At 39.8% G+C, this 27,426-nt stretch overlaps 1 protein-coding gene and 1 long non-coding RNA gene across 26 annotated transcripts in view; one reads left to right on the forward strand and one right to left on the reverse strand.

Moving 5' to 3' along the window:
• Nucleotides 1-1,430: 1,430 nt before the first annotated feature.
• HIVEP2 (HIVEP zinc finger 2) overlaps nucleotides 1,431-27,426 on the reverse strand; it is a 186,721-nt gene continuing 160,725 nt past the window's right edge. For all 24 annotated transcript variants that reach the window (XM_054697877.1, XM_054697886.1, XM_054697892.1 and 21 more), the window contains 7 exons: nucleotides 22,480-22,524; nucleotides 16,262-21,810; nucleotides 14,861-15,015; nucleotides 11,290-11,465; nucleotides 7,742-7,843; nucleotides 6,057-6,952; nucleotides 1,431-3,889 (listed from right to left, as the gene is read on the reverse strand). In XM_054697877.1, coding sequence (XP_054553852.1) covers nucleotides 3,077-3,889; nucleotides 6,057-6,952; nucleotides 7,742-7,843; nucleotides 11,290-11,465; nucleotides 14,861-15,015; nucleotides 16,262-21,424 — 7,305 coding nt within the window. In that variant the 5' untranslated portion in view covers nucleotides 21,425-21,810; nucleotides 22,480-22,524 and the 3' untranslated portion in view covers nucleotides 1,431-3,076. The remainder of the gene's footprint in view (nucleotides 3,890-6,056; nucleotides 6,953-7,741; nucleotides 7,844-11,289; nucleotides 11,466-14,860; nucleotides 15,016-16,261; nucleotides 21,811-22,479; nucleotides 22,525-27,426) is intronic.
• Nucleotides 3,873-25,838, forward strand: LOC119252935 (uncharacterized). Of its 2 annotated transcripts, XR_005126949.1 has the most exons (5): nucleotides 3,873-3,954; nucleotides 6,412-6,517; nucleotides 14,279-14,410; nucleotides 16,529-16,815; nucleotides 25,572-25,838. It is a non-coding gene; the product is annotated as an uncharacterized LOC119252935 (long non-coding RNA). The 2 variants fall into 2 exon arrangements; XR_005126950.1 differs by lacking the exon at nucleotides 16,529-16,815 and having other exon boundaries at nucleotides 25,572-25,834.

Consider the following 27,426-nt stretch of genomic DNA (forward strand, 5'->3'; position numbering starts at 1 on the left):
TCACACAAGGAGGTGGGGGTACAGGGGATTAACATGACCATCAACCCAGCTATAGAAACCAAACTCTTTAGGCACCAGTGCCTTATCACAATGCATAAGGCCCAAGCAGATACCACACTGCTGGAGCACAGATCTGAGAGTAAAGATACGGAGATGGAGACTGCATTGTTATCCAAAATCAGCAGCAAACAGGACACTCCACAAAGGAGTGAGCCACTCCCAAAGAGAAAAAGACTGTATCAGGGCAGTCTCTGCACTGGCATGGGGCAGCAGTCCTCTGCCCACCTGTGACTATGCAGGTGCTTCTTTTCACCAACTCTCTCCCTCTTTGGGGCAGCAGCCTTCCTGCCTGCCTGTGACCTGTACCTGCCAGGGCTTCTCCTCACTGACCACCCTCAGGGAAGGCCGCTCTCCTCAAGGCTGCCTGCCTGCAACCATGCAGGCCTCTCTCAGCAAACCTGTCCCTTTCGGGGCAGCTCTTCCTGCATGCTTGTGTCTATGCAAGTGTCCTTCATTCTTCTGTCCCCTTTTCCTAATAAACCTGTTCTTTAAATGTAACTTATGTCTCCAACTCGTGGAGACACTCGCCTGGGAAACTCACTGTGTGCTGCTGAAAGGGGAGCTCTGGTGACACTTTTCCTACAGTGAACCCAAGGACCCCTCACTCCAAACCCATTGATCCCAAAAAACTACCTCAAATGAAGGAAGGAAACTGCGAAATAATTTGGCCTAGAACCATTCACACATACACACACACACATCAATAAGGGATAAGACATACAAATTGTCTTATATAATAAAATGTTTCACGGATTCTTTTTGGTGAGAACAGACATTAGGCTGCCTAGTTTTATTAGGCTTGATTCATTTTTGTAAAACATACTTTAAATAGATGGTTTGGCTCATCAAACAAAGTAGGTAAGTTGTAAGTCCACCCATTTGAGCTTTTTCTAGTGGAAATACTGATACATTTTTGAACTTTAATGAGGTTCTACTTTCATTATTAAAAAGGTTCTACTCTTTTATAATAAAATATCTGATTTGTGGACATATTATGGTATATTTATTTCAGTCAGTTTTGGCCTTCAGTCACTTTGGTAAAAATAACAAAGAGGTTTCCCAGTGGAAATTCACATGTGTGTGCAAATTCATGGCTCTTTTCAGGTATGGTGTGTTCAGCCCATGTCCATGTTAGGTTCTGGAGGTGATTTCTGAAGCTCACACTGGTGACCACTCTGTCCTAACTGAATGACATATAGAAGCCAGTGACTGCCTTTTCACTTGTTAAGAGCATTCATCCTTGGCACACTTTGGGATGGGCAGAGCCTAGCAATTAAAAGCACAGATGGTATGTTGGTAGCATCAAAATTTCTTAGAAGCAAAATTGGGAGATTAAAATTATATAACAACACATAAAAACTAGACACCTCAAGCATGTAATTGTATATTTATTTCTCTTTTTAAAGAACACTCCTTAATGTAATTCAATATACAAACTTGGTTTCACAGAATTATAATCCACTATATAGCACAAAGATAACCCAGATTGTGTGTGTTGTGTGTATGTGTGTGTGTGTGTGTGTATGCACGCATGTGTTGTTGTCCCTCTTCCTCTTCTTCTGTTCTTCTGGACCTACAGAGGCTCTGTCCACCTTCAGCACTAACCAAAGCCCAATCTGATTGTTATATACAAGACATCATCCTCCCACAAGTTCTTTTCCCCTGGAAACTTATTTTTCCCATTCCCCCTGAGATAGCCAGGAGTGTGACACTCTTCCCCTTTTCAAAAGGGTAAAGTGGCTTCCCCTAAAGCTGATGCCAACCCTGTTCCCATGTGGACTGGCTGACAGGAAGGGCTGGTGAGCTGATCTCCATGCCCCTCCCTGCTTCCACACCCGACCCTCAGAGTCCATGCGTGACCCCTCTGTAGTAGCCTTCTCGCCAGTCACCATCTTGTGCAGCAAGAACCAAGGAGATTTCCAAGCCCAGGTCTTCTCCAGGGGCAGCGCACAGCACTGCCTGCCAAGCCACCGGGCCGGCCGATAACCAAGCTCTATACAGTCCCATGTGCTTTGTTACTTTTTAAAGACACCCTATCATAGGTCTGTGGCACCCTAGTGTCCAACCTAGTTACATAAAACTGTACCAGTGATGCACTTGTACATATTTACACGGGGTGGAATGTTTTCCCATATTTTTAGATGAGTATATAGAGCAACATGTTCACATAAGACCAAATACTTTTAATATTATTTATAACTGATTTATAAAGCTTTGAAAAAACTCACAATAGCACATTGTTTACTTTAATGCTTTACGGTACTATCAGTTTAAAATCACAATCAGCACTTAAGTTATAGTCAATTCAGCAAACAAGAGACAAAAAAATTTACAAGAGTTAAGAACTGACTGATACATCCTTTTATCTTTTTTTAAAACTAATGCATAAGTGCAGAATAAGATACTCTAGTTTAAATATCTTGTTTACAATATACATTTTTGTTCTAGTTATGCAACAGTAAATCCCATGCTTCACATAGAAAAGCAATCCACAACATTAAGAAAAAATGTACAATTTATGAAACAAAGTAAATAAATATTAGTATTACAGAATCAGAGCTGTACATAAAAGCTGTTCAGTTTTAATCATATAAAAATATGTTTTAGTGCAACCTCACATATATATTGATGCTTGTTTTGCTTTACATCATTTAGATCCAAGTGTCCAAAAAAGGAAAGAAATTACATTTATTACAAAGCAGATACACAAATTCTAAAATATGTACAAATTACTGCTAAAAAATGCTTATAAGAATATAAGCAAAGTAAAGAAAAGGCACAAACATCTGTACAATTTTAAAAGTACCAGACCCAGTAGGTTAATTTCAAATTTTGTTTTGGTCAGGCTCATGATGACTTGTTAATTTACCTAATTTCTTTGATATAACAAAAGTATATATAATAGCAAACTACTGTAACTGAGGACAGGCATGCTATAAACTCGATTACTTCTATTTCTAGAAAAACAAAAACAAAATGGGAAAATGTGGAAATGAAAGTCTCCATGCATCTTAGATCAATGAAGCTGACTCTTTTCTGACGAAGGGTCTTTGCCTTCCTCTGTGCTTGAAGGGAATTCTTTGCTGCCGTGAAAGCCCGGCGGTTTGTCATCTACACAACTCTTGCTGTAAAACGCAGAGTGCGCTAATGCAGTCTGTGATGAACCAAAATTGTCCTTTTCACCATCATGCAAGTCAGGGTGGGGTGCTGAGGGACAGGGCTGGCCTGGCTCAGGTCCACTAAAGTGTCTGATGCTAACATGTGCATTTTCCAAGGGTTTCTGACCGGCCTCCTGCACCCGTGCTGGCTGATCTGCCCCAAGCAGAGCGGCCTCTTCTGTGGCAATCCGGAGAGAGGCGATGGCTTTTGTGCAAGTCTGTATGTTTTCCTCCTGCTCCCTCTCGGTGGCATTTAGGCTGTCTTCCGAAGTGCTCTGCTTCATCAATAGCCGGGGAGAGGAGGGTGAGCTAGGCGGACCAGATGACTGCAAGGCGTGAGGCGGTCGCTTCTCATGCTGCTTAGAACTGACATAGGGCTCCCCTGAAACGCCCTTCTTCTCCTCAGAGCCCTCCATTGGCAGAGGCAAAGTGGGTGGAGGATGGAAGCCGGAAAGGGCTGGCGGCATGGAGTGAACCATTTGGATTCCACCGACTGGCACCATGGGGATAGGAGCGCGCACTTGCTGCTGGGAGTGGAGTGGAAGATGACTGAAGACATAGTCATTAGGACCCTCAGGGAAAAGGCTGGAACCTGGATGTTCGTAAGCACCTTCTTGGTCTCCATAGAGACTGAAGTAAGGAACCTGAGGTAATAATCCTCTTCTTAAATTCTGCACAGGGAAACAGAGAACACAGCATTAGGACCCACAGCATTAGGACCCACAGCTCTTCATGGGTAGGTTATTTCATCTCCTCGCTTCCTCCGAACACTTGAAAACGACCTCATCCTTTTACCAGTTTTTCATTTCTCAAGACAAGAGATTTCTCAGTTGTCTTATAATCCTTGAAAGAAGCTGTTGGTTTGTGAATAGTTACTTTTGTTTTTAAACAGCAATGTGATAAAACATGCAGTGTGTTTTCCACTGGGTACAGAGACACATTTCAGCTCGGTTATTTTTCATAAGAGAGAATGAAAAGAAAATAATGGATAATTACCAGGAAAAAGTTCAGGGAGGAAAAAAAAAAAAACAACACTAGTGATAGCTGTTTTTAAATTCAAAAGAAAGTAAAGTGATTGCCATCTGTTGATATTCTAGGCAGAGTTGCAATATTTTTTTCTTAAATGTTGATGAGTGACATGCCTGAAAACTGGTTTAAGAAAACAACTTTCCACAGAAGAGATGACCACATGGTGGTGGCACATCAAGGTGCAAGACAAGGGCTATAGGGATACATTCCTGTCAGAGACACTCCAGGAGGAAGACCAGCTTCTTCCTCAAGTCCCAAATCTAGGTCAGTTCTTGTAGGGAAACTATCCACCAGATAAGTAGTTAACATTAAGTATTTCAAATAGCTACAAAGCATATTCAAATGTAGAGCTGGGAACCAAAGATTTTTGTGTTTTAATTCCTTTTTTATATTACTATTCCCACTAAACATCCTCTTGGCAATTGATGAATTAAGAAAGCTTAAAAATTTCGTCCTGAATTCCAGATTTCATAGTTCCAGTCCTGATTGTGGAAAACTTATTTTCTAACATTCTTTTTTTTAGCAAAACACAATTTAGACTGAGAGGTTATCAGGCTGTAATGAGACCAAGAGTTTTCAGCTACTGAGATTCATTCTTTCAATGAATTATCATCTAAAGGGAACTTCAGTTTCTTTTGATTTTTAGAGAACTTAAAATCTGAAAGATGGGAACTTATCAAGTATGATTAAACCAGGAAATGCAAAACAAAGTTCCAATTTACTTCAAGGTCATTTCAGTTCTGAAACTCAAGATATCCAGTTTTATTTAGAGAGCAAGATGGGCTCAGGAGTGACTAAGGGATGAGTTTGTGCTACTCTGTGCCAAGGCTGGCCTTTGCTTTTGTTCCAGACTATGCCATGTTCAATCTAGAAACAAATGATGTGTTCTGGAAGTACAGGAGAAATAATGTCATCAAGAATCCTATAACCACTAGAACCCCATAAACTAGGTAAGGTGAGAATTCCATGGTATGAGAATGAATTTTTGAATGCTATCAAAAATCCATCTTACATTCATTCTGGTTTAGAAAAATATATGCTTCCTTCATCAAACAACTGTTAATGAGGAAGAACTCTTAATACCTACAATAATAATCTTTGAAGATAATCAAATGAATCCATGATTACTACTGCTGTTATTGTAATATATAATGAGAACATACCATAGAAATCTCCTTTGATACTTCCTTGTCTTCCCCAATTTCCCACTCTCAATGGGCCCACCTCCTCACTGAACAAGTGTACTTGGTAGCAGGAGGTGGTCTTCATGACAAGAAACAAAAGCATCTATGTTCTTGATTTACCAACCTGCCAATGAGCCCATCTGTCCTCATCAGTCCTTCACAAGTTTCCCATGTCTACTCACTATGGGAAGGGTAATAAGATATTTGGTTTTTCAGGTTTTTAAAAGTCATGGCTAATGCCTGAATCAGAATCCTTACCTGGCAAAGAGTTATATAACTGACACCTAAATGTCCCTGCAAGCGTCAGTATATATAGTCGTTTCATGTTCTCAATTGATGAAAAGGTTTCATTCAGCTCATGTCTACAATTAGTTAAACTTGGAAAGCATTTAGGAAGCCCTCACCTGTTAAGCTGGCAATGCACTATTGCTCTGATGCAACACCACCTGGGGATAATGCCCCAGTCTTATTGCTGACAATAGCATGCAATAAAAACATTCCTGCTATTTTCAGAACCAAATCCACTCCTCCAATGAGTGATATTTCATGTTACAATGAATTTCACAGGACTGTTATCAATTGGCTCCATTGTATATATCAGAAAGAGAAAGCTAGTTATACTTACAGGCGGCCCCAATACAATTGGCTCTGCTTGCAAATACTGCCCCATGGGCAATGGTGGGTTATGGTATAAAGCCCTTCTGGGAGATGGTGCTCTGATGGTGGTCATGTATCTTCTCTCTCTTCTGGGAGAAAGGTCTCTTCTTGCTGCAGTATCTTTCCCAGGTGACACTGGCCTCCTTGGGGACAAATGTCTTCTTGGTGAAATATCTCTTTGTGATATCTCTCTTCTCAATGCAGCTTCCTTTCTTGGTGAAAGATGTCTCATGGGTGACAGATCTCTCCTAGGTGATAAATGTCTTCTGGGTGATAAATCGCCTTTGGGTATCAGATACCTCTTTGGTGAATTATCTCGACAGGGTGAAGAATCATATCCTGGTGAAGAATGGCGGCTTGAGGGAGAGAAATCTCTCGGAGAGGAGCTTGGCTCTGAAGATAGCATGTACTCTTCATCCATACAACTAGGTATGTCTAACCTGTCTTTGTCTGGTTCCGAGTCTGTACTTTTGCTCTGGAATAACCTCTGGTATTCTGTCATCTGGGTGTCTTCACATGAGTCACTTGGTGTCATAAGCTGAGTAACCTGAATACTTGGCAGAGTAACCAAATAGCTGATCAATGAAGAATGCCCCAGGGAACTATCTGTGGGGACCCCATGGGGTATGGCGCCAACGTTCACAGGCAAGGAGGAGAATCTAGGAGGCTGAGGGCTGGTGCTTCTTGATCTTGTTTTTGGTGTCAAATCTCCCTGGTCATCAAAGTCATCATCATCTTCATCATCATCATCATTGTCATCTCCATCCTCACCATCTGATTCTTCAGCATCGGAGAACTGATGATCAGTTGAAATGCTGGACATGCTATGCTTCTCGGCTGCTTTGTGCAAATCTTCCATCGTTTCTGTAACAATTTAACAAAGACAGTAGCGATCAAGATCCAAACAGCAAGTTTAGGATCTAATTTAGGCACCATCTTTCCAAAAGTCCTCCTTAACCGCCAACCCCAGAGCAAATTCCATCTTTGAATTTCTGTAAGTCCTGTATCACCAGGCGCCTACCTCTGTGACCCAGAAATGGTTCTTATCTATCTGATCTTAACCCCTGTGGTTCTCTCCTGCCCTACAATGAGAACTCTGGAATGGGAACTTCTATCTCAGCCATCATTCTGCTTATAGAAAAACCTCAACAAATGGGTACATAATGTTAATGATGACACCAGAAGAAAAAGAAAAGCAATGACTTCTCTCAATAGGTATGGTTATGTACATGTGATATATCTGTGGAGGCTGGGCTGACCCTCAGGTTTTCTATTGAGGTTAATGATGGATTATTTTTCTACTAGATTTCTTCCTAATAGGAAAAATGTCATATTAAAATGCTTTTCAAATTTCCCAAAAATTTTCATAAAATTTAAATCACATAGTATTAAAATTTAAATACACATCATAATGCAAGTGCAATTAGATTCCTTTATGGTTCGAGATAGAAGTATTTCCCCCCCTCAATCTGAACTGAAATGCATTTATTTCTTCTCAGTTGGTTTCAAGCAATTCAATGTGTCAGACTTCTTTTCTATATTCAGTTTTTTAATAAAGTGAAATGGGATTAGGTTTTTGAAAATATCTAAACTTATTTACCACCTGGGCCACAAAGCTTAGTGAAGAGACCATTCAACTAAACTGTGAAATACCTGCTTCCTCAGTTTCTGTATCGTCCACTGATGTCATCGAGACGCCCAATTCCAGGCACTTCTTCATGTGTGCTTTAGATTTCATATGCTTCGTTAGGTTTCCTAGAAAACACAGCACACCCCACCCCCCAAAATTGGTTACCAAAATGTGATAATTGCTCCCAAATTCAACATGAAAGGAACTAACTTGAGATAACATATCTTTGTCTCTATTCACTCACTCCTGCCTCCAACTTAAGAGGGAAAATCTAGTTGGAGAAGACATCAGAGCTGTTTTCTTTATATCTTATCTCAGGTGTTCTTTATCTGAAAAGACTGAAAGAGCAGGGTTCAGGCATGACTGGGAACCCCAGGCTTTCCCAGTTGAGAGGGCATACGGTATCTTTGGCCCCAAAGACTCGCTTTCCTTGGACTCCCTATCACCAGGGATACACAATCACCATCCCCATCAGACCCCAGACATCTGGCAATGATAGAGATAAAACTTGAAGGAATCTCGGACCTCCCTGGTGGCACAAGGGGTTAAGTCTTAGCACTATCAAGCTATTGGCAGCCACTGCAACATGGGTTCTGTCCCTGACCACAGAGGTGACCCACATGGCTCAGCAGACCTCTCCTGTCTTGCTCACTGCTCCTGTCTGCAGTGAAATCAGTGGGTCTGCCTGTTCTGCTCCCCACTCTGTCTCTGGTGAATCTTCTCAATGACCCTTCACCCTGCAACTCTGGTTTACACCGCAGTTCTTATATGCATAAACAAATAAAAATAAAACTTTAAAAAAACAAACAATAAAAAAACAACTTGAAGGAATCTCACTAGTCAGGAGAAAAAAAGATATGCAGATTAATGTTAGGACCAGCCCATAAATGAATTCAAAGATACAAATACTTAGCTCGCTATTTATAAGAACATTATTTTCAATATTTAGCACCTATCTATCTGTATCTGTCAGCAAATTTTGCAACAATAATTTCTAAAGTTTTAGAAAAGCAATATTTTCTTGTTATTTATTTTGAAACTCTATTGCTTTAAGGAAAAAGAAAAGTTTTCATGTCAAGTATGTATTGTGGTGATGATATAGCTATACACAATTATATGTATACATATGTGTGTGTGTTTTCTGTAGCTTTATATAATCACTATATGGAATATGAGATATTAGGAAAATATTGATTTAACCACCTTTGACATAGGATCTATGAAATTATATATATATACACACACACGCATACATATACATACCTACATGTGTATTTATTTATTGGAAAAGATCCAGGAATTAATTCAGTTAAAAGGGTCATGTTTTATCTATGCCCTTCAATGCTGCTTTGGCAATTTATCAGCAATACTGTATTTTTAGAAGTGGATTCATTGAATCGAGGTGGAAACTCTTGCTTTCTGAAATAGTCTAATCCCTTTGCAGGGGTGATTATTACTTTTAATGTAATACATGATATATAATTCTACACTGGGACACTATTATTTATTATTCTATTTGTATTGCTTTATTTTTTACTTAATACATCTTATATACCTATGAATTTTATATGCTATTTTGATAACTCTGAACATGGAAATATTTTGAACCCTATTGTTCTGTTCTTACTTATCAAAAAATCATATCTACAATTTTTCTGAAGATCTCCATATTTTTATAGTTAAATCACCAAGAATTCTAAAATGTATAAATGTAAAGAGGTATAAACTGATCAGTTTCTTCCAGGGGGCAAGTCATATGGATGGGTGTCATGTTAGACATGTCAAGATGATTTATTTTGATGTCAGTATGTGTTTCTTTTCAATTTTCTCTCTACCTGTTTCAAGAGGAAGATCAGACTTTGGGCTCTGATCTTTAAAGGTAGATTTAAAGTTAGAAATCTAGTTCTGAAACAACCCCATCCTGGCTTTACTTTATTGAACTCTTGAACATCCGAAGGATTACAGCGAGGGGGGCGGGGCACAGGATGGCAGGGGGAGTGTCCCAAAGGAGGGGTACAAGGATGGAGAGGGGACTGACCCCACAAGTAGGCGCCAGATCTGCACTCAGATGACATAGTTTGACAACAGGCACAGGATTTCCCAGGATGATTTACTCTTTTTAAGATTCTGAGACATCTGTACACTCCCAAATGATGGCAAGGAAACTCCAGTAATGACCAAGAATAAATCATATCCTGCTAAAACTCCAGGACGATGGTTCACAGTCCAATTCATTTGATCAGGAAAAAAAAAAAAAAAATCTAGCAATGTGATGTCTCTCACCCAGTGTTTCACACAGCTAAATCTACAGCTGACTCATACCCAATTAAGATAGATCAGTTTTCATGATTGACAGATTTTCAGTATTTCCTAAAACCAACGTTTATATTTTCTCAACTCCTGGGGAGTCTCTCTCAGTGAGGGTTTATATAAAAAGCTTGATTGTGCAAAAGTGGATGATATTTAAAAGACATTAAGGTTATCTCTTTTGAAATGCTAATGACACTCCCTTTATCCCCTCTTTTCCTGGCCTCAAAGAAGGCGGCATGCCTGTAATATAAATATCTTTTTAATAAAGAAGAAACAGGACTTGCTGAGAGGCTATACATTTATACTTCTGACAAACTAAAAAAGGTAACTTAGGATTTGGGTTATAAGCAAAGAGAGACACATTTCTCTACCAACGATTATTTTATTTGATACTTATTTTTCTTGATGAGTAGTGAAACAGGTTCCTTGTTCTGCAAATTTAAAGCAGATATGAGGTAAGTAAGGGGGTATATTGTCTAGAGAATCCATTGGTATAGCAGTAAAAGGTACTTCTACAAAGAACAAATCACCTCTAATTCATTACTGTTTTGTATTCTTAGAATACCGCATTATGAACATGTTCATTTTATAAAATTTTATAAAATGATAAAATTATCAAAGCAACTTTCTTCTGCAAAATATTTTAATATACATCTTAAGGTTCAAAACAGATTAAAAAAAAAAAAAAAACAGAGTGTCGTTTCTTAGTTTTGAGATTAACAATTGTGGCCTGAGAGTAAGAAATTGTCTCTGTGTTGATAAATACACAGAGCACAGGCTATCAAACTTCTATGCATAATTAATGCAAGTGTGCACGGTGGGACCCACCTGGGAGTCTGTGGGTCTCTACATTATTTATGATCTTGAAACTGACCACAGCACATGTTTTCTTCCCAGCTTCTGCTCGGCTTCTCTAATGCCAATGCATGGATTCTCTCCCTGCAGAATTTCAGGACTCGTGCAAAGATTTTCTAGACCATGTAACATTTCCAACATAATGTAATAGCTCTCCAGGAAATTCTTAGCCACTTCCTTTGGAGACAGTTGGCCTGGACCTACATTTACAGCCCTTACTTAAGTCATAAAAGGAGCCTTGCTGTCTCATGTACATCCTTTAATCACTTACATGAGGGAGAAAATACATGCAGTGGTGTCGCACTGTCACAAACAATATTATGTAGTGTCGAAGAAAGTAAGGAAATGGTATTCAGGATTCAAAGTAGCCATAAAAATTTTTTCTTCAAAAAAGCCAGACCCGTACCTTTCGTTTTGAAGGCAAAGTTACACAACTTGCACACGTAAGGCCGGACATCAGTATGGGTACGGATATGCTTTTTGAGCATGCTTGGCTTCTTACAGCGAATCCCACATTCTTCGCAAATGTACTTTCCACGTCCCCGTCCTCTGACATATACATAATCTTCGTTTGATTTATACCTGTTTTAAAAAAGGATCCCAGTGTGTTTTCAAATACTTTTGCATGTTATATATCAAACCAAAAGCTAATCACTGGTATGGCAAATTTTTATGAGGGTCTTTTACAAACAATTATCCAACTTTCGTTCTACGAAGCTGATGAAATTTATGCAGCAGATGCCTGAAAAAATTAGATAACAAGTTTGGCATGGTAAACAAAAATGTAATTTTTTCTACATAGAGTCCAAAATGGAACTGTCTCTTCCATGTAGTGTAAACACAGGGACTCAGTGTAGACATTCAAATGGGCTTATGTAAGCCTTAAAGAGTTACAGAGCCACACCTCAATACTTTTGGACTCTAGTACAACCTCAATCAGAAACATCCAACAAGTTATTCCACCTTACTCAAACCATCAAGCATCATTTGTTACATTCCTCATCCACAATGTGCATGTACAACACATATACCCCTCCAAATTTGCTAAAATAAATATAACTGATAATAGAATTCTCCATTGCAAGTTTCCACTCTATTTTTACAATGCTGGCGTGAGAATGTCTCAGCCATTTCCAGCTTACACAGGCTGAACTGAGCTCACCAACTGTTGTCTACATATTTGATCTGCTCTTCCCAAGGACCATGAGTCTGTACTAAAGCAGAGTCTGGAAGGTACTGTTATATAACGAAAACGAGAGATTCTATTTTTCCAATAAAATCTGCATTTGTTTCCAAAAGAATTTAATCGAGAGGTTTGAAAGGATGTCTGAGGTTATTTAGTTTAATCAAATCAGTTAGATGAACAAAGCTTTAGGTATTCACTGGGATAATCAAGGGAGAAACTGATCCAGTGCTCAACCATCACATTTTGTTTAGATTACAGTGAAACCTAATCTATCACAGAGTACAGTAGCATTCTACAGAAGAATGGACAAATATCATGATCTCTTAAATCACAGCCAAGCTAGAATTATGGGCCTAATATCATTCTTGGACAGACATTCCTTTTGAGAGTAAGAAAAGGTATTCCTTTCAAAGGGTAAACTAATATACAAAATACCATCATTCACTGTGAACTGACTTAAAGGTACTAAGTTTACAGGTTTTTTTAGATTCTAAGCGCATTGCAGACTTCTCCATTTTGTACTAGCTAATCCAGCATCAAGAATAAAAACAAGCTCTACTTTACTTGTCCAATTCACTGAGAATTTCTAAGAGAGAAAATCCATGCATGCATTTAAATACCAACTAAGCTATGGATGCTATTTAAATTTAACATTATTGACTTTTTGGCCAGCACCAATCCAGGTGAGAATTAAGTAGTATCAAAAAATTTTGCATGCTTTTTGCTCCTTTAAGTCTTTTCCCATTTTTATAAGAATTTCCAATGTCAGTTTTTCTTCAAACTATTTTGAACTTTATCTTGTATATCACAGTGTCTTTTGTAATATAGTAGAAAATAACCTAAAAATGTCAAGTATCTTTCACCTTTTAATTTCATTATTCTGTCCTTAACTAGAGGAAATAGCTCAAGGAATGGAGAAATAAAATAAATATTTTATAGAAAGCTAGATTTCTTCAGAGAAGGATACTGTAAGCTTACTGAGGCCCATCATCACGTTTGATGGGAAATGCATTTTATTTTCAAATAATATAATTTTATTTATAATGTCTTAGCTGACTAACTTGCTTCCAGAATTTTGTATAAAATATATCTATTAGTTGGAAAAAAATTGTACAAATAAAATATTTACCATTCAACAGTTTACAGACCCATGAGTCTACTTGATATGGATTTTGAAAAAATAATAAAGATATGTTTAATGGAATTACTATTCATATCAATTAGATTAAATAAAAGGAACACATGCATTTAAGAATTTGGCCAATAATACCCTTTTTTTTGAAGTTGTCTCTTTGCAGTGACCAAAACAACAAGAGGTGGTAACACATTGCTTGGTATGAACCCCTGGTCAGCCCCAGGTAGAAGTTGGGACATAGATTAAGAAATGACAGGACATAGCCCATAACATGAGGCACTGAAAAGAGGAAATGAAATGTGGTCACAATCCCACAGGATCATCAGAACACAGACTAAATGTGCACAAAACGTTCACATATGCCTTTTCACTTGTATCCTTTGCTAGAGGAGATGGGTTCCCCATACCACACAGTAATTGTGATAGTCTTGCTAATCTAGTACAAGTGCACACTATGAAGAAGACTGCTGACTGTGAGGGGCTTGATTCACTGACGGGGACCTCTCAGTCTCTGAGGAAAGATAAAATCTTCATTTCTCTGGTTTGTTTTAAAAGATAAGGGTTGTCAAAAAATCCTGAGATGACTTCATCACTACATACAAGAGTAGTTTTAGTGACAAAAATACTAGGCATCTATCCCAATGGGGCCAAATCTAAGTGGGAATCACCGTTAGTAATCCATCTTCAAACTATGTGAGAAGTCAGTAGTTCATATGACTAGATACTGACCCTTCAATAGTCAAACAGATAACTCTATTCTGTCCTTCAAATATAATTAGAATACATTCATGCTCATGGAAATCTTTATAAAATAGGCCTGCTGTAGAGATAAGGCTAATTATCTCATAAGGCCCCAGCTATGGTTAATGTACTTTAAATTTTTTTTAATTTTAAAAACAAAAGTCTGGACTTTTTCTATCCGAATGTAGATCGAAGATATGTTTCTGTCAAAATCAAAAATTATACATTACACATACGTGTATTTTTTCTTATTAAGATAACAAAATCAATGAACCTTATCACATAAGTTTGCACAACTCAGAATTCTTTTTATTTTCCCCCTAAATGCTAAAGACAGAGAAACAATCACAGATGAGAGGAAGTTCGGGGGATGATGTCAATTGAATGCAAATGTGCCCTGGCTTGCATCCTGGAACAGGAAGAGGACATTGATGGAACTGATGAAATCCCAAGTCTGGAGTTTGGGTAATAATAAAAGCAATAAAACAAACAAATTAATTTAGGAGTTTCTAGCAATATACATGAGTGTACATGACTGCATTTTTGTAAGCTTGGAGTAAAAGTATGTCCATTAATAGCACAACAAATGTCCATTATAATATTATTAAAGAATGAACATACTTTGATGACATAGAGTCCACCAATTTAGTTGATATCACACTAAATTAGAGGCATGAGCATTTAAAGCAGAGACTCAAACCATATATAACAGAGACATTTTCATTAAAAGCAAGACACGAAGACTAGGGCACACACTCAATATCTACTACTAGCCAGTCTTCAGAAAATGAATAGAAGAGGAATTCACTTCTCACTTCCAACCAGAGCAGATACTGTTTTTTCCATGCAGACATTCAAGAGCATTTATTCTGACTTATAATTGAATACTTTATATTTGCACTTATGTTTCCTTACCCTCCTTCAAAGATTTTAATTCGAATTGGCTCAGCTTGTTTGGATCCAATATCTTTATCTCCATGAATATCTCCTTTTCCTCTTTCCTTTAAGATATTTCCTACTAGTTTCCTCTCTAGTTTGCTGCCAAACAAAAAGGATGCATCAGGTTTCATCTGTAGGACAGAAAGAGAAAATCATTTCATGTTTTCTCTAAGACACATGCTGAAAATTAAACTCCATGCTAAAAAAAAACCATGCACTGATTACATAAAATAAGGGGCAAAAAGGACAGTCAGAAAAGAATGACAGTTTCTACAGAATACATTCAATATTTTGTTCTTTAAAAATACTCCATTAGCATCTACATGTGCAATACCAGTAAGAACTTTAAAAATATTGTATATTCTAATGTTGCAGCTATTGCAACCTCAATTAAGCAAATATTCTCAAAAAAGATTGAAGGGAAATTGTAAATGAAATAAATAAAAAATATTCTTAAATCCTCACTTCTTTTATAATTTAGCATAAATTCCAAAGTATCCTTTGTTACTATTTTTATAATTTTAGGTATAAGGCATTCATTGCTCATGCAGGAACAAACCACCTAATCACTTGAGAAAATGAATTTTGAGAGAAAGAAAGAAAAGATAAATTGTGGTAAAAAGTCTTGTCAATAAGAGAGTCTTGTCAATAAGAGCAAGCCCTCAGGGGCCTCTCTGGTGGCGCAGGCGGTTGAGTGCAGCGCTGGGAAGCTGTCCACAGCCTCTGCAGTGCAGATTCGATCCCGGCTGGCCAGAGAGATACCCACATGGCGCGGCAGACCTCTCCTGTCTCGCCCACTGCTCCCCTCAGCAGTGTATTTCAGTCAATCTGCCTGTTCTGTTCCCTGCTCTATCTCTAGTGAATCCTCCACCCTCCCACATGTCTGGTCTGTACTCCAGTTCTTGTATGTAATGAATAAATAAATCTTTAAAAAAAAATAAGAGCAAGCCCTCTGAAGTTTGCAAAATTTAGTTCAGACACTGTACAGGTCTCCTGCCAGAACTTTCTTTCCTTCAGCATCCACTCCCTGTCCTAAGTCCCATTCTCCATTTCCTGAGCACCTCACCTCAAAAGAAGTCAATATGTAAGGTCACTGACACGGGTTAGAAGGGAAAAGGACACAGGGGAATTGGTGTCTGTCCTGGAACATCATGGCACCTGGATGAAATACCCTGTGTTTGGGATTTTCCCCAGATCCTCAGAATGAAGTTCACAGGAAGCAGTTTCTCTCCCCCGTGAGCAAGGCAGAGGACTCCCCCAAGTTCCCCAAGTTCATTTTGCTTGTATTTTCTAAGGTGCCTGCCTGTCCCTCACTGTGTATTTGGCTCAGCAATCAAATCCACATCCCAGAACACTTTCAGAAACAACATCAGTTACCTGAGCAAACTGCTTCCAAGCACTTGATGATGTAAGCTTGCCGGCTCCAGGCCTGTGCATAGCAGCCAAAGTATAAATTTCTGCAGTGATTTTTTGCTTGGACCTCAGGAGAGCCAGAGTGGTTTTGGTGTTCAATCCTGATGGATTTGGGTTACAGGAACTAATGCACCATGAAGCATAAACCGAGGATTTGAAGGTGGCCTGTTGCACATAATTGGGTTTTGTATAATTCAAGAAGCACCAACTCACAGTAGTTGTTGTCCGCAGACTGGGGAATTGAAGAATCTGCTGGAAATCTGCCATATCCGTGAAAAGAAGAGTTGAGTTTGCCACTTTCCCACTTGGGCCTGAGGCCATGTGCACCAGCATGCCAACAGGCAGCTTCTGGACCTTTCTCTGCTCTTCCAGCTGACCATCGCCCAGCGGCAATGAGGAACTCTGTGGGCTCATGCTCATATCAGATGCTGTCTCGTCAATATCCAACTCATCTGAGGACTCTTTGCTCTCAGAGGGCCCGCTGGACTTCTGCCCCAGAAGCGGTGCCCTGGAGCCAGGTTGGTATGGCTCCCTCAAGGGCGTGCTGGCTGATGGGTGGTCTTGAGACGAGGAGGGGGACAGCGAAGAAAAGGAAGATGACCCCGACTGCGAGCCATCCTTTGGCTCAGAAGCACAGCCTTGTCGAACCAGCTGGGGCTTCTGTGGGCGGGAGAGATCCTTTTTGATATCTGAGTTGGTCAGCTCCACCGCGCTGAGCTCCTCCACAATCTGCCCATACATCTTTTCTTCTTTGACCCTTTTCTGCTGCTTTGTTTCCATGAAGAGCTCTAAGCTGCTGGCTGGAGAGAGCATCCGTTTGCTACCTCCCAGGGTGGCGACACTGTCAGAGGTGGAAGGTAAACACAAGGGGATGGAGGATTCCAAGTCTAAGGGGAGGGTCTGAGGTACTTTCCAGATAGGGTATTTTTCCAAGCCTGCCTGCTGCCCCAAAACCTGGGCGATGTTGAACCCGATCCCTTGCATGGCTGCGTTGGTCACCAGCGTTCTCTGGGTCACATTCTCATCTACTTTGCATATGACGATGGCAGGGCTGTTCTGCCCAAGAATCTGAGAAATGCTCGTGTACATGACACTCCCATAGGACGGTACATGGGTCTGGATCCGAACCGGAACCACTGTTCCTGGTAAGGACTGTAAAGACCCAGTGTTGGCTGAGGCAAAATCTCCTTGAAGAACCTGCTCGGAGGGAGTGTCAGTTGACATGGTGCTCTGGTTCGATGGAAACTTTGGAAGCAGGTTCTTTGGGAGTAGCCCTGAAGTTCCTGAATAACACGGGTAAGTTTGCTCTTTTGTGTGTGCATACTCAGTGGATTTCTTTCCAGTGTGCTCTGCAATGTGCTCTAAGGGATAGGTAGGATGAATTTCTGCCTGGAAAGAAGGCTTGCCATAGCTCTTCTGAGGGTGCTGAGCAAGGGGATGGGGGAAATGAGCCTGCCACCAGGGAGGCTGCTGAGCTGGCAAATGAACCATGCAGACAGTGGGGTATTGGAACGGAAACAAGGCGTTCTGGATTGGAGAAAATGGGATGGACTCTTGATGTGGAAATAAGTGTGGCTGTTCAGACAGGTGCTTGCTTGGAATATAAGATGTGGGCTGTATCAAGGGATTTCTCAGTGACTCCTGACTGTCCATGTGCGTGATCTGTTGTGGAGCCAAGGGGAGTGCCCCTGCACTCAGCTGGGTACAAGGACCCACGACCTGCTTCCCTGGGTCCTCTGCCTGGAGAGGAGGAAGCAGGGGGCATGGGGTATGGTGCCATGCGGGCCTGAGGCCAGCATGCAGGTGCTCCATCTGCTCCTGCTTTACACTCAGATCTGCCCCGGCATCCCCCTGGGCGATCTCCGGAGAGCCGCTGAAGGATGCCTGCCGCACCAGAAAGCACTTCTTCCTCTCCCGTGATGGGGACAACGTGGACGCGGGTGCCCCTGCCATTGGAGCATGAGACAGGTTCCCATAATCGAAAGATTTGCTCCGAATTTCTGGGACTTCAGTTGGGTGAGGACAAGGCATCTGTTCAGACGAGCAGCGTCGCATCTCTTTTTGGTGATGGTGGCCAGGGACTGACAGGGAGTATGAACCAGCAGGGACAGTTAAAAATTCTGAATGCTTTCCAAACTCATCCTGCTTGGGAGGTGCAGCAAGCTTTATGGTTTCTTCTCTTTCAAAAGACATCGAAAAACTGGAGCTATGGGACAAGTTGCTCTCTTGACTGGGGCTGCGAGACAGACCGGTGCCCGTGGACTCAAAGCTGGATTCCCCTGAAGAGTGCTCCATATCTGCAAGTCGCAGACGCTTCTTTTTGGGTGGCAATTTCTCAGCTGGGAGCTGGGAGAGAGTCTCACTTCTCTGGGGCCACTGGAATTCCTCCACTGGCTTTTCTGGTTCTTTATTCTGGGCTTCTTTCTCCTTCTCTGGTTTGTCAGGCTCCTCGGTCACTCGAATCTCAGGAACCTGAATGTTGTGCTGGCGAACCAGCCTGGGCTGCGTGTGGTAAGACGGCTGCTGGATCTGCTGTGAAGGAGAGGGTTTCCCCCCACTCTCTGTACTCTCCCCCGCTTGTGCCCACTCTGGACTCACGGGGGCTTCTGAGATCTCACTATCGCAGGTCTCAGATGGTGAAGAGGCTTTGTCTTGTGCGCCAGCCATGAGTTCAGCAGACTCAGACCTTTCAAATGAATTGGGTCGACTCAGCGAGTTTGTGTGCTGAATCACGGAAATCACATTCCCGGGGGGTTTCCTGCCCCCTAGGTCTGACATCTTGTCTGAATCAGTGGCAGAGGTTGACTCCTCGGACCCAAGGGACAGACTTCCCGATTGCAACTGAGGTCGACATGGCTCGAAACGCTCCAAGTGGCCATGAGAAGGATTCTCATATCCAGCCACGGGGAATCCACTTCTTACTCCTTCCTGCACCTGCAATTTGGGGTCATAATCTGAAGTCACCATTCCCATGGGGGTGCTGACAACACTGCTGCAGATCATTGGGGTGTCCTCCTCGTCCCCTACACTCTTTTCTTTCCGGCGTTTTCTGTTTTCACACGTAGTTCCGAACAGGGTCGGCACTCCCTGCAGTGGTGCAGAGGGATCCATAAAATATTCTCCACCATGTTTTAATGAACTTAAGCAGGAGATGTCCCTGTAGCTTTGCTTTGGTGTGTCAGAGTCTTCCCACTTCTTAAAGGGTTTCCGGCCAACGTCATAGTCATACCCAACCCTGTCACCAGGAATCAGTTTCTTTTCCTTCAAGGATGAACCTGCAGTATTCTTTGATATCCTGCCATGGTGTTCTGCCTCCACGTGCCCCTCCTGTACCGAAGGCAGCTCAAATGCCGCTTGTCTTCTCAACATGCGCTGAGGGGGTATGCCAACAGTCCCCGGGTAGAACACGTCATCTGAACCAGTCATCCTTTCATCAAATGAGTGACTTCCTCTCAAAGAAGGAGGAATGCTTAAATTAGTTGCTGAAGAAGTTGGCATGGAGTTGCTCCTAATAAGGGGTGAAGAGTCTACAGGAGCTTCTAAGAGCACTGGGTTACTGCCTTGGAAATTTGTGGGATACAGTTTTCCTTCATTCCTGACAGATGATGGAATAATCTGGGGTTGTCTTGACTCATTGTTGAATTTAGTGGATTTCAGCATGCCTGTTTGACTGGGGTCTATTTCTCCCTTATTTGGGATCAGCTGTGAAACGGGATCTTCAAATATCTTGACGTCTAGCCTGGTGTTCACGTGAGGTAATGATTCCATCATGCTCTTCCTGCCCATTGTGGTGCGCTCCTGACTGGTGGTGGTGACACTGAGTGTATTTCTCGGACTGAGCCGGCAATATTTGCCAAAGATGATTTCTTCATAAGACTTTGCATTTGTGTTTGGAGGACTGATCTGCTGCTCTGCACTTTCTGAGCGAGAAAAGTAACCAGAGTCAGTGCTTCCTTTACTGTGCGGGCTCAGAAGGTTTAGAGATGGCTCAGAATCTTGTCCTTTTTTCTCTGACAGTCTTAGTGCAAGTCTCTGTTTAACTGTGTGAGAGTCATCAGCCTTAGTATTTAAAGACGGATTTGGTAGCATGTCAGGGCCAATATATTGAGAGCTGTCATTCGGTAAAGGAATCCCGCTTTTAGGGATGATCAAAATGGGCACCTTCATCGGACCACCAAATGATTCTTCCAATGACCCGTGATAGCCACCTCTGCTGGCGATCTCAAGGGGGATTGGTGGGCCAGGACTCATTTTGTCAGAGGCCTCCACAAATAAAGAACTCTCCTCATCTGTGTCTGTACTCTGTTCACCATCTGAATGGATTTCTGCTTCTACATCAATAAAACCGGCCTCAAGGTCCAATTTAGACACAGCTGACTCTGTGAAAGGGACTAATCCTGCCTTAATTGCATGGGCATGCGACTTCCTGTGCTTGTACAGATTGCTCTTTGTCTTGAAAGAGAAACCACAAGGTATACATGGATATGGCCGCTCACCAGTGTGGGACCGGATGTGTTTTTTCAGTACGCTTGGTTTGGCACACGCCCTGCTGCAGTAAGGGCAAATGTACTTGCCGGGCTTTTTGGGTTTGTGCTCTTTCTTGTGAGCATCTTCTGACTGTTCAATACTTTTCTGGGAGTATTGGCTATAAGCAGGGTTCAGACTTGAAATCTTTTTTCTGGGATAACCACCACTGTGGCCAGGGATAGGAAAAGAAAATAAGTCCTCAGAGGCAACAGATGGCAACGGGCCAGGGAAAAGCCACGGAGGGCCTTCGAGGCTCTGGTGTGGCTTGTTGCTGTGCATGACCCCCTGTGGCAATGAATGCTGAGGGAAGGAGAGTGAATGTTGGCATGAATAGGGAGTGGGGCGGTGCGGTGGGTATTGCTTCTCTGTGACCTGCTGTGCCACTTCGCTGGGTGAGGTCAGCTTCCCCGAACCAAAGAGTTGTGCTGATACCGTGTTTCCGATTTGCTCAGGATCTATTTGTGGCGGCCGCTGTCCTTCTTGACTGCCAAAAGTGCTCATCTTAATAACAGCTGATTGTTCCTGCCTCCATCTACCTTTATCCGTTTCTCCAGACCTTGAGGTAGCTTTTTGTCCTAGAGCTGTGTCTCCACTGTCCATTTTGTTACACAAGGTCTTAAGTGCTACTTCGCTTGCAAGCCCTGCAGATTCATGGAGTGTCTTCAAAGCTGTGCTTTTTAAAACTTGCTTGCTTCCATGTTCCAGGAGGTCTGCAAACTTGCTGAGTGCTCCTTCTCTTTGGAACCTTCCACACCCACCCGGAGTCTGTGGGCATTAGATGGTCATGACCTGCGACCAGGGCTATAACACAGTTCTCTCCATGGTAGAAATGTCTCTCCAAAAGCTAAGTGCAAATCTATAAAGATTTCTTATGACATCTGAATATTTTCAACTGGGATGAAATTGGGATGATGAATAGTCTAGGAGAAATTTTGCCCATCAACTAGAGCAAAGTTCAATTGCCAGTTTCACTAAGATAAAATCATCTGAAAGAAAAGGAAACACAATGAGATTGTCATAACAGTTATCAAGTAAGAAACCAAACCCACTCCTAAATAGTGTGCCTGAAATTATGTAAATTCAAAATGATTTTTACTTCAAGGAATTCTATTTAGAACTGTTACATTAATTTCATAATTAAAGGTGTTAATTCAAGCTGAGTATTAAGTCATAGCATAAATCTCTTTGATGCTTAAATTTTGGTCATCCTTTTAAATACTCCTTAATTTTGGTTAGAACATTATTCAAAGGAAAAATTTTGGTAGATATTATCTATAAAAACTTAAGATTTTTAAGTCTTCATTAAAATAAATGTATAGTCATTTCTAACCAACCTTTATCAGTGTCCTACATTTCTCTCTAGAGATATAGTGCATAGATTAGTGCAAAAATACATTATGCAATGTTTATCAATGTATGAAGCAACACATTCATAGAAACTGTTATGCCTATTATATATAATGTTGGTCTAAAATGCAGATCTATTTTAGAGTTTAAAAGGAATGATTGATAGATCTAGATAAGGCTATAATAATCAAAGATTGTTACAGAACTTTGGGGAAAACTGAAAAGTACATCTAAATAAAACAACTATAACATCTTCATAATATAGAAAACAAAAACATTTTGGGGACAAATAAAAATGTCATAATTACCTGCATGGTATAGAGTTCTCATGGGCATGATTGTCTTGATGCTTCCTGGGTAGAAAATAAATGCAGTTAGGAAATATTGTTCCATTAAATGACCAATATCACTGTGTACAAATGTCAATTTAAAAGTTCACTATATATAAGGCTCATAATACTTTGTGCCCCCCTCAAAAGCAACTATTTTGAATATAATATACCAACACAGTAACCCTTATGTTGATTCTATATCCAAAATAACTCAAAAGGAAAAGCGTTATAAAATCCACAGTAATATATTGTAAGATATAAGATTAATATATCAAAATATCTTTGATTTTTGACACAGTAAGTCTGATTCTAACTCATTAGATTAAAAAGTGAGAGTAGAGGGTCTTTGGGTTTCTATAGGTTTGGAAATGTAAAAGAATAAATTACCTTTCATGGAAATTTGCATGATAGTAACATGGAGGAGTCCTCCAGCTAAGTGTAAGTGGATCAAGAATACTTGATAACTTAGAAAGGTTGCAATCTTAATTGTATACTCAGTTTTCATAAGAGAATGGCCAGTGTGGTACCTAGAGAATTCTGTGAATTTCAATGCTCAATTACATCAATTACAATGAAAACTGAGATGTTTCCATGATAGGCAATGTGACAGTGCTTATCACAGTAATAAAGTGCAAATCCTTTGGCCCAGAAATTCCATTGCTGGAAACATCCTTACAGATATACCTGCACAAATGCTCAAAGATATGTGTGAAAGGGTTGTTTAAATAAATTCCAGCTTGATCAGAAAACTCGGTCATGAAAAGAAATGAAGTATAAGAAGTACTGATATAGAACCTTGTCCAGAAGAGAGTAACAATGAATATGAAAAAAAAAAAAAAACTTATTGCACCCTAGGATGTATTTTATAGTTCTACTTGTATAAAAGAGAAAAAAGCAATAAACAGAAGACCTCTGCAAGGATGGCAAACAGTTTTTAATACTAGTCAAACCACATAAGTGGAATAACAGTCAGAGGAAGGGACAAGGGAAGACATGTGTATCTTCCACCTTATGACTTTTGGTAATCTTTGGTTTTTGTTTTTTCTTAACATGAGCATCTTTATCTTTTAAAGAAAATATTGATTAATTAGGGGAAAAAAAGGAACAAAGATGCCACCGTGCAAACGTACTATAATTTCCCATACTAAAACTCAGGTATTGGTTTTACTTTCATGTCCCATTTGCTCACTGATATAGAATGCCATTTTGAAAGGGGAAAAGAACATGGAAATTCCTATAAAATGATAATAAATCTTTGGGTGAGAAGTAGCCCTCAAAGATTTGTAGAAGACATCTATAATCAACAGTTCCTTCTCATAATAGCCATTAGGGAGGTTCAGTATCAGAAACAAGAGTCAATTCCAGGTTTGGATGACTTCCAAGCCTAAGGGGGTCTCACCTTCCCACTTCCAAGGAGCCCCCACCCCCAGCTCCATGTTAAGTTTTATCACAACTTAAAAATAATATGTCTTTAGTAATGCTTCCTCCATTTTCACCTGATTTCAATAATTCTAATGCTTGAATTTTTCATGATTCTGGGAAAATATATGAGTTTGTAGGGCAGCATTACAGAAAAAGGCCCCAAAATACTATATCGTAGAAATCAACCAAGTGCATAATTTACAAAATATTCAAAATCTGTATATGAAAGTATTAATGAGGACATTTCCTCAGAAGAACATGATTAATTCTCATGACAACTGTTTTACTTTGTTCTCTAAAAAGCATTATTTTTCAGGAAACTTAAGAACCCCACAAGTGAAAATTAAGCATATGGTCACTTCCCATTTGTTAGTTTACACAGATTATGTAATTTTCCTAAAAACAAAGATTTTCAGTTAAGCAAGTACATAAAGTTTTTATTAAAAACAGGGATAATATATTTAATAGCTAAGTAGAACAGAACATTTTCATTTAACATTTAAATCAGATTTAGTTTGATGGCTTACAGTAAAAAATTACAGCTGTTACACCCAAAACAACACAGAAAATTCCTATTCACTACAGACATATCATTAAAAAAGATGTGCCAAATGAAATTCAAAAAAAGAAAATAATATCTCACTTTTGAAGGATAGTCCAGAAGATGAAGGCAAGAGGTTTACATAAAGTTCAAAGGCAGAGTTTTAATAGAATAAAAGTTATCTAGAACAGTTTGTTAATTGTTGCTGGGTTTGATTTTTAGGAGAGGGCTAATCATAAAAAATCATATTTACTATTTTATTAAAAAATAAAAATTTTGCTGATATTAATACAGTAACATCCAATATGCCAAGAGCATTTATTATCCAGAAATGGTTAAAAATTCAAACCCATTGACTTAATTATGCAACTAACTTTTGTAGAAAATTTCTTCCTTTTAAATTTCTAAGACAAGCCTACCTAAGATGTCTCACTGTTTTATTATGAAACTAGATGACACCCATGTCAAGCTCCCTATGTCTGCTTGTTCAGGAAAAACAGGAAGAACTCTGTATTTGAGCTGGAAGTCCCAGCTGTACTGAGCTGCCTCAGTCTACACATCTCTGAGCTGCAGTATCTCTACCTTTTCACGTCAATGAAAGACTTAAGAATATTATTAGGGAACTGGAAATCATTCCTATTTCACAGGAACATTTTACCTTAGATTTTAAAATCATTTGAGCATCTAGTACTCTCTCCTTGAAGAGATTTCAACTAAGTGCCAGCCATAAAAACACTTTCCTTTCTTAGAGTTTCTGAGACATACAGAGAAAGACAGAGAGAGGAAAAATCAGTCCTTCAGGCGCTCATACTCATGAACTGTGAAATTGTGGAATCTTTTCACTAATCTTGTGTCTACAGTTGCTTCCTCTTGGAAAATTAAAAAGTCCGTATTATGAATTCTTTTCACAGCAATCTGTTACTGGACATGACATGCTTGTCTCTTTAAGAAAAAGTGGGATTTGGGAGTGTTGAAAAGTCTCTTTGCTGCTCTCTTCAATGTATACCTCAATGTATACTTATGTCAAGAAATAGTGGAAACACTACAAGGCATCTGAAGTTTAAGCCACGTTTGATAATGACATTTGTCTTTTTTTTTTTGTTAGGTGAGAATTTTACTCAGCCTTCTAACTCCACAATGGTGTAAATTCCTGAGATTCTGTTTGATTACCTACACATATGAAGAAGCTTATTGACAGGGACTCCTTGGACTTCATAAGATTATTATAAGCCATCAAACATACTATTGATTGAATGTATCTGCAATTCCAGCTTAACTTTCTTGCTACAGATCTATTTAGAGCTATAAAGATCTACAGTAATGTGCTTAATTATAGCTATATTATTTCTCTCTGATTGTGTAGGTTCATTTTATTTTCCATCCTCTCCAATTATATGTTAAAGGTAGATCTCCAGTGTTCCCCATCAACTGATATGTTTGAAGATGCCAAATTGGAAATGAAAATCTATGAAATTTCATTTCATAGAATAGATTCTTGTGAAAAGAAAACAGCCAGTTATCATCCCTTTCTCGGAGATTTCTTTTTATGGTAACAAAACACATGTAAAGTCATTTTTGGCAGCCATCACCGACAAAGGAGAGGTATTTCAAACACAGCTTCACATTTAACATTTCCCCTAATGCCTGTGAGGGCTACAGAAAGAGTAAGCTATTTTGCTGGAGGATATGACTTTGGGGTTTCTGGTGGAGGGAGCTCCAGCCCATGGGAGTCTTTGGGGAGTGCAGACAAGCGTAGACTTAGCAGGCTCAGCACATTTTCAGAGGGGTGTTGAAAAGATACTGCTTTTTGCATGGCTATTTCAGGGATAAGGGAATGAAAGAAACTGAGCAAAAGAAAAGAAAATGATATTACATGGAAGAGTTGCCATTTTTCTAGAAGTGTGCCCACTTCTTTGGCCACGCTCCACAACCCCACTCAAATAAATTTGGCACCCAGTTAAATCATTTCCTCAGGCGGGCCCAAAAGGAAAGGCACAGAAGCAGCCTCTCTACAGACCTCCATAGAGGTCTCCTCAGGATAGCAGCTGGGTGGGATTGGCAAACAGGCAGGCTTGCTCTGCAGATGAATAAAGGCCCACAGTATCCAGGGTTGTCAATCTAGAATCTTTTGCGTAGAAAAACAGTAATCTTAGAAAAAAACCTTTACCTCAGGAAATTAATCATTACTTGAGTGGTGGCAAAAGTCAAGTGAGTATTAAATAATAACATCCTAAATAACAGTGGTATCAAATAACTAGCATCAAACACTACTCCCAATACTTTCATAGAAGGACCTTTTTTAAGATTGAAATGGTTATTCAATCTTCTTTTTGAGAATTTGATGGTCTTATACTTATAAACAAAATATATGTCTTAAGATAATAACTACTGAACAAATTTTAGATGCTAAGTACATATACTTGCTTTTAAAATGACATTGGTGGAATTAGAAAATATTTACAAAATACATGAGTATCTCAGGGCACCGCTGATTTAACACTGACAGTCCCACAAGCCCTACCACATGTAAGAGAACCAAATGAGGAAAAAGAGATCTACCCAAATTACCCTCACCAGTGCCAGGGCCCAACTGAATACAGACTTATTTCCACAGGATGATTAAAAAATGGCACCTTCCTGAGAGCCAAACTCATTATAAATGCTTCCTTTATTAGTAAAAACTCTCATAACAACCCTAGTATTCTTCCTAAAATCAGCCAGCTGTCAATATGAGGAGGACACTATATTCTATAAAACCCTGCCAAGCAGCTCACAGAACTTTTGGAGGAAAGTAAAAAGATGGTGGTGATCACCCACTAATTTGACATACATTCAAATCTAATCTGATATTTAAAACCCAATGGAAAACAGAACCTTGTTTCTTTTCATGTTGGCTAAAATGAAGACTTCATTATTGATAGACTTCATTGTCGATATTTGTATCATTTCATATTTTGAGA

The sequence above is a fragment of the Talpa occidentalis genome, unplaced genomic scaffold, assembly GCF_014898055.3.
Source record: "Talpa occidentalis isolate TD23 unplaced genomic scaffold, MPIMG_talOcc4v2.1 talOcc4.2, whole genome shotgun sequence".
NCBI lineage: Eukaryota > Metazoa > Chordata > Mammalia > Eulipotyphla > Talpidae > Talpa > Talpa occidentalis.